General features: G+C 49.7%; 1 protein-coding gene across 5 annotated transcripts in view; it reads left to right on the forward strand.

Moving 5' to 3' along the window:
* IQSEC3 (IQ motif and Sec7 domain 3) overlaps window positions 1-6973 on the forward strand; it is a 119093-nt gene that overhangs the window by 106132 nt on the left and 5988 nt on the right. For 3 of the 5 annotated variants that reach the window (XM_019515498.1, XM_019515499.1, XM_019515502.1), the window contains 3 exons: window positions 2817-2978; window positions 4151-4243; window positions 4949-4992. In XM_019515498.1, coding sequence (XP_019371043.1) covers window positions 2817-2978; window positions 4151-4243; window positions 4949-4992 — 299 coding nt within the window. Of the gene's footprint in view, window positions 1-2816; window positions 2979-4150; window positions 4244-4948; window positions 4993-5075; window positions 5156-6973 lie in introns of all 5 variants that reach the window. The other 2 variants (XM_019515501.1, XM_019515500.1) reach the window with 1 other exon arrangement.

A 6973-nucleotide genomic window follows, 5' to 3' on the forward strand; every position in this document is an offset into this window, starting at 1 on the left:
GGAAGACCCCTGGCAGCCCCCTGACCCCTCCCCCCATGGCTGCCCCTGCCCACCCCAGCTCGGTATTTTAAAAAGAAGCCCTGGTGCTCACTGGGTGCTGCCAGGCAGTGGGAGGGTGATCCCCGCTGCCCCCCACTACCCCATGCTGCATGGGGGGCTCTACACAAAAAAAAGCCCTGGGACTCACCACTCCTAGTGCAGTCTCAGGGCTTTGGGGGGCTTGTGCACAGCCCCTCACATGGCGCAGGGCAGCGGGGGTCAGCAGGGATCACCCCCACCAGCAGGAGCACTGAGTCTGAGAGTTTTTTTGGTTTCTTTTATTTTCTTAAAGGGCTGGAACTGACCCGGGCAGGGGACCTGGGGGGGGCCTGGAAGAGCAAGGGAGGCGTGGGGGGCTCGTGCAGAGCACCCCCATGCAGCGAGGGGCAGTGGGGGGCAGCAGGGATTTCCCCCCACCTAGCAACACCTGCTGAGTTGGGGCTTTTTTTTTTAACAAGTGGTGGGAGCTGGGGCAGCCATTGCCGGGCTGGGAATGGGCCTGGCCTGGCTGAATCAGATTCGGCTGAATCAAATTGGGACAGTGATTCGAATCACTGAACTGAATCACCGTCCCCTGAATCTGCCAGATCCGAAGCAAATACTAGCTGCTTCACACAGGCCTAATGGTCATGTGGGAGCAATGAGTTGGAGAGAAGTTGCTTCCACAATCCCTCCCTTCCTATGTATCATCGTAATGTTGCCTGCTTGCCATCCCTGAGTAGAAAGGGATGGCTTACTTTGGTGGTATGGCCAAGGACCCCATGGCTACTGCCTAGGTCAGAGGACCCAGCACCAGACAGACCTCACTCCCTTACTGCTCAGCTTGTTCCCTCCCTGACAGATACTGCCCTCCTACCCCCACAACAACTCTGCCTTTCGTGTCACTGTTACACAGGAGTTGGACCTCTTCCTACACCATCACTAGCTCCAAGAGACAGATTAGAGCCCTTGGAACTGCACCCAAAAATGTGGCTATAAGCCAGACCTAGTCAGCTTGACCTTGATGGTCTGGGAAGGGAGCCATAATCTGTCATTCCTGAAGCCAGGAGAGGAATGCCAGCGACACTCAGGGTAATGGATGGCACAGGGCCCTGGGAGGGAGGTGAAGAGGGAGGGGATGACAGTGGTTGCCCAAGCTCCTAACGCTTCTTGTTGGCATTTGTGCGTGAACTCACGTACTGTGTTTTGGAGAAGGGAGATGGTAATGACACTCCCCCCTTGGAGAAAGCTTTCCATCACCACAGCACTCTGCAGGCAGACTAATTCATTCCTGCTCCACGCTGATTGATTTACATTTTACAGAAGAGGCAGGTGAATCTGGAGGATTTAAGTGCCTAGGTCAGAGAGAAGATTCAGTCAGACCTGGGCTTAGACCTCAGAAACATCATCAGTATAATTAATATCTAGTTCAGTCATGTCTAAGGACCCACCAGAACTAGGGCCACAGTGTACTAGGTCCATACAAACAGAGGGTCAAGTACAGTCCCTGCCTCAAAGAACTCACAGTCTGACTGGAGATATGTAATGCACAAGCAAAGTGAATGATGTGATGGCGGCAGACATCTTTGGTGGGTTTAGTTCAGAGGGGATAGCTAAGGAGGAGGGGAAAGGGAGCTGAGGAGTGAAGCTGAAGTGAAGACGCTGAGGGAAGGGGAAGAGGAGGGCTGGAGCAACCAGCCAGCAGGGCAGATACAGCCCAACCCAAACCAAGAAAGTTCTTTACAAGTCCCTGCACTGGCTGCTCCTGCTGGCTGGAGCCTGCAGTTGGCTCCTCTTTGAACCTACCTTAGGTCTCAGAACACCAGACCTCATCCCTCTGTTACCTTTTCAGCCCCTTTGCATCTGTCCTCTGTTGCGTTCACCATCATGCCTCTGGTTGAGTGGGAACAAAATGAGTGTATATAGGTACACACCCTCTAGATCTCCTTCCTGCAGTTCTCCATGGGCAGCAGAGCCACATCCCAGCCCACATGGTGCTGGAGAAAGAGCCTGTGACTCTTAGATATCCCTGTCTTCTTCCTTGCCTGGAGACTTAGGGTGAAAGGCTGGCTCCATTAAATAAATAGGAACTTTGCCATTGACTTCAGTGGGACTAGGCTTCCATTCCCTTGCATCCCCAGGGTGTACTTCTCTCTGTTCCAGCCCCCTGATGTCCTACTGGATGAGAAGAAGATTTATTGTCCCTCTATGTACACTCTTCACCCCTACTGAAGTGGGCTGCAGTCACCTCTGAGCACTAAAGGTTCCCAAAGCACCTGAACATGTCAGAAGTACATGGTTTGTGTTTTCAGTCTGAGAGTTGCCAATGGATGCTATACTCTCACTGGTGGAGTCACAGCAGAGGTGCACTGGTGCTCAGCATGCCTTAGCTCTGCATTGTAGTGTAGTACTGAGCTTGTATCACCTGGTGCAGAGCTCCTTTTTGCTGTGCTGTGCTGTACTGTGCTGTAGCAGAAGGGATGCCATCACGTGGCAGTGGTGGCAAATCCCAGTTACTGACGGCAGCTTGCTGCCATGCGAGGGGCTGCGTGTTGTGTTATGGTGCTGAAGGTCAGACTTTCTATGCTGTACACAAGCAGGGCTGATGCAGTTGGGCTGCAATTCTGTGGTGGTCCCAGATGCGGTACTATAACATGCTGTGACAATGCACTGCATCCTTTGCTCTGGGCTAGAGGTTCTGGGCTGGTAGAAATGCAGCCACATATCTCATGCTAGGGTTCGTGCTGTTAGGTCTGCATTTGTCATTTGGTCAATGTGTTTATATGTCCTGTTCTCAGATTACCCACATGGCATCACTCTGGTGACTCCAGTTTCGGGCTCCGAGAAGAAACAGGTACTACACTTCTGTGCTCTGGGTGCAGAAGAAATGCAGAAATTTGTGGAAGATCTAAAAGAGTCAATAGCAGAGGTGATGGAACTAGAGCAGATACGAATTGAATGTAAGGCTTCCAACGTGACTCAAACTCCATGCAACCCTACTATATGTATGTACATGTGTCTGGGGGGCTGGGAAGAAGGTACCTGAAAGTGAGGGGGTGTATGTTTAACTGTGTGCTTGTCCCTGTCTATGATCATATGCAGATATGACCCGTGTGTGCCCAACAAGCTTCTGTGTGTGTGAACTTGTGTATGTGTGAATCTTCACAATGGGGCAGTAGCTCACCCCACAAGAGATGAAGGGGCCTGGTGGATAGGGCATTTCCTCTTGTGGAAGTCAGGACTAGCCTCCTGTATGATTCTGGGCAAGTCCCTTTCTACTGAGTGAAATCCTATGAAGTTCTCAATCTTGTTAGACTCAAGTCTCACTTTGGAAAATGCCAGCTCTAGCTTTCACTTGTTTTTTGACTATAGAAAGCAATAGAGAAATTCTTTTCTTCCAAAGAACTCAGAGAGTTTATCTCATGAATCACATGTAGGTGTTTGCACACCTAACAGTGCTAATATTATATGGCAGCCCCAGCACCCTTAAAAAGATCTCACAGCGCTCCAGCACCCTGGTTATTCATTGCTGGACTAGATCAGCAGGGTATCAGCTGCCTTTATATCTATGGGCAGCCCTCCTTTGAGTGAAAGCCCTCCCAGCACTCATGGAGTCAGGTGGTACTCAGGATAAACTGCAGGTGTCAAACTCTAGGCCTGAACTGGCATCTTAAGTGCTTACATATACACAATACATGCTCTCTCTAGCCTCTCCTCCTCTTCTGTCTTCATTTGCCTCCTGCTCACTCTTTTTTTTTCTAGTCTGTCTCTTACACATTTCTACATCTAGTCTCCTTGCTGCCTTTCCTTTCAGTTTCTTTTAGGGCTTTATAGAGCACAAGGCAGTGCCATGTTTAAGCAGGCTGCTGCTGAACCAAGGCATGTCCCACCAACCTTGTGCATGTTACTTCCCTAAGTAGCTGCAGCATAGCAGCTGTGTGCAAGTTCTGCCCCTTAAAGGAAGAGGAATGTAACTATGCCCCTTCTGGTTCAGGAGTTAGTACTCGTGGTGCAAGCTTGGTGCATCTCAGCAGAGCTCTGCCTAGCACCACATAGGCATACCTTTGGTATTCTCCCCCACTCGTCCCTCTGCTTGTCTCTTATAATTCACCTCTACCCTTCTGTCTCCCAGGGGAGCTGGAGAAGCAGCAAGGAGCAAAGACTTTTACGTTAAAGACCAATGGGGCTCAGTTGGAACCACAGTCCAAGCAAGGATCTCCAGCAGGTGAGAGGTTATTTTCTACAGTGGCCAGACCTGTAGCCATTACTTGTATCCTCACACAAGTGTTTCCACATACAGGAGACACTGTAGAAATAAGTGGTCACCACCATGGATATACTCCCCACACCACCACTCGTGGTGACCACCCAAGCCCTCAATCAGTAGTGAAAATGAACTAGGTTCATCTCTTCCACAGATACTCTAGAAGAGTCTTGGGAAGCCCTCTTTCATGGCCTACCCAAATAAAAATAGGCCCAGAGAACATGCTGATGGGGAAAGGCACCAGGTTACAAGCCCTGAAAAACACATTCAATCCCTCCCTGGAACAAATGAGCACAAGGGCAACTGTACAGTCAGCTCTGTTTCCCCTATCTCTGCCAACGTGCTGCAACCCTAACTACCCACCCATGATATAATGCAGACTTTATACTCACGAAGGCCTACATCTCTTGGACAATTAAGACCAGATGCAATGGGGATGTGGGTCATAGATGACAAGAAACTGAGCTAGGATCACAAGCCTATTTCACCACAAAGTAGCCATCAGCTGGCGATAACAACCAATTGCCGTCAGCCTGGGCTGGACTGGGACCACCACTCTAGAGGCTGCATAGCAAGCAGCTTACCAGCCCCCCTGAGCAATCCAGGTGTCAGGCTATGACATGAGACACAGGCCTTTGTTACTGAGAGATCTGTTCTATTCCAAAGGCAAGAAGGATTTGGGGGAGAAGGTCTCGGACAGCACAGTGGAGGTAAGTAGAGTGCAGAACAGCTGAGGTAAGTAATTCTCTCTCACTTCAGCTCTTCTCACATTCTCTGTTGTTTCTTTTCTCAGGTTTTAATCAATGCCTCCCCAGCCAGACTGACACTTTTACCAATTTCCAGAGATACAATTAAAAGTTACTGCTAGGACGGGTAATACAACTTTCACATCCAAACTAAACTTCAAAGCATTTTCAATCCGTTTTTATAACTGTAACATCCCTCATGGACTGAGCTCCCAACTGCCGTGGACTAACCCACCCTACTGCTTAAAGGGAGAGAAAAAACACAACTAAAGACTTCCCTGACAGGCCACTGACATTGCTAACTCCATGCAGCATCACATGCAATCTTCCCGGCACCCAGCTTCCCTGCACAAGCTCTGCAGTCACCCTAGACATCATCCTCTTTAATGAGGACAAGAACACACTCAGCAGCACCCCAGTACACAGGAAAGCGTTCCTTCAAAACTTGCCTTTCTATGCAGGGAGCTCTGCTGTCCTGTTTGTACTTATTTCTGCAGGGATTGCTGTCTCCTAGCAGACAGCCCTCTTGCCTTAGTGGTGCACAACTTCCCCCATAGCTGTCACCTAGAAAATCTTGTTTCCCCTGAAGATCTCCATTGCTCTAAATTAACCCTTTCCTAGGGCAGTTCTTTCCTCTCTTGATGTAGTGCTTCCCTTGTATATATTGATTCCCAAGCTGCAGGCAAGGGAAGCTGCATTTCCCCACAGACAGGTTCATTTCCTGTGGGAGAGTCCCTACATCAGCCACTGGGGATGGCGTTGCCCTTCGCAGACTTGCCTCCATGAACTCTGGTGCCCCTAGCACATCATAGCCCAGTCGATATTCTTTGCTAGGAGGTCCCACTGCCTCAGAGACCCATTCCTGTGGAAAGCTCAATTATTTCAGTTCTTATTCCTGCTGAGCACACTCTTCCTTGCACACACCAGCTGCCACTGTCTGATTCCATCGCCCAGACAGACTGACAGTCCAGTGGGGCACCACCACTGGCCCACACACCCCTGCTATCATAGAAGGATGCTGTCAACCTGCAGGCACATTTCCCTCTTCAAAGCAATAGGGGGAAACGGTCCCTGGCAGAAACCAAATTTTTAAGGCAGCTCCACCTTTCTACCAGCCCTCAGTCTGCCTTGCACAGCTCTGCCACCTCGCCGCTAACCATTGCCAGGGGGACTGTGACACCACCCAGTCTTGCCCAGGGGGCACACCATTTCCCTGCCACCAGTTGGTCAGTCAGTCAATTGTCCTCCAGCTTTCCATTGCTGGGAGGTGCTTAAAACCATGGAGCCATGAGAAGCTCCACTGTATGACACCCCCTCATTTTCACACTGAAACCAACAGGTACCCACAGGCGTGTGACTCTCTTCAGGTCTCTGCCTGTGGAGATGCCAAAAGCCCTCTCTGCCTTTTCCCTTCCCCTTCTGATCACCCTGTAATATTCCTCAGCAGAAGAGCATTTCCATTCTCTGAGAAGATCTAGTCTGCTGCCATTTCATCATGAATTTCTTTTACCATGGTACAAGCTAGCTGGGTAATTTTTGTTTTTAATCATTTCCTTTCACTTACAAACCATCAAATGAATGAGAGTGAGCTGCTGTTTGCTAGAGTTTGTCAGATTGCTGCTTTTCCCTTTGCAAACAGATTAGCCAGCCAGGCGGTGCACCTTTCTGCTCAGAAGGATGGGGAGCTGGGATGGGCTCGAGTCTCTCTCGGGCTCAGCCAGTATCATTTTACAGATCTGTACAACCTCGATTATCTGAAACCCTGCTATCCAATTCCTTCCCACACTGCCTATAACAAGAGCATGACCTCCCAGGTCTCTTCATTACAATGAGACTCCTTGGAAGCCTCTACCATCACAATTTATTTGTGCTTCCTATGATGTTTGGATAATCAAAGTTGCACTGTGTTTGGAAAAGCTGACTGGGCCTTTAATGTGAGGGAGAG

This window comes from Gavialis gangeticus, unplaced genomic scaffold (genome assembly GCF_001723915.1).
Source record: "Gavialis gangeticus isolate Ggan-Ray unplaced genomic scaffold, GavGan_comp1, whole genome shotgun sequence".
Lineage (NCBI taxonomy): Eukaryota > Metazoa > Chordata > Crocodylia > Gavialidae > Gavialis > Gavialis gangeticus.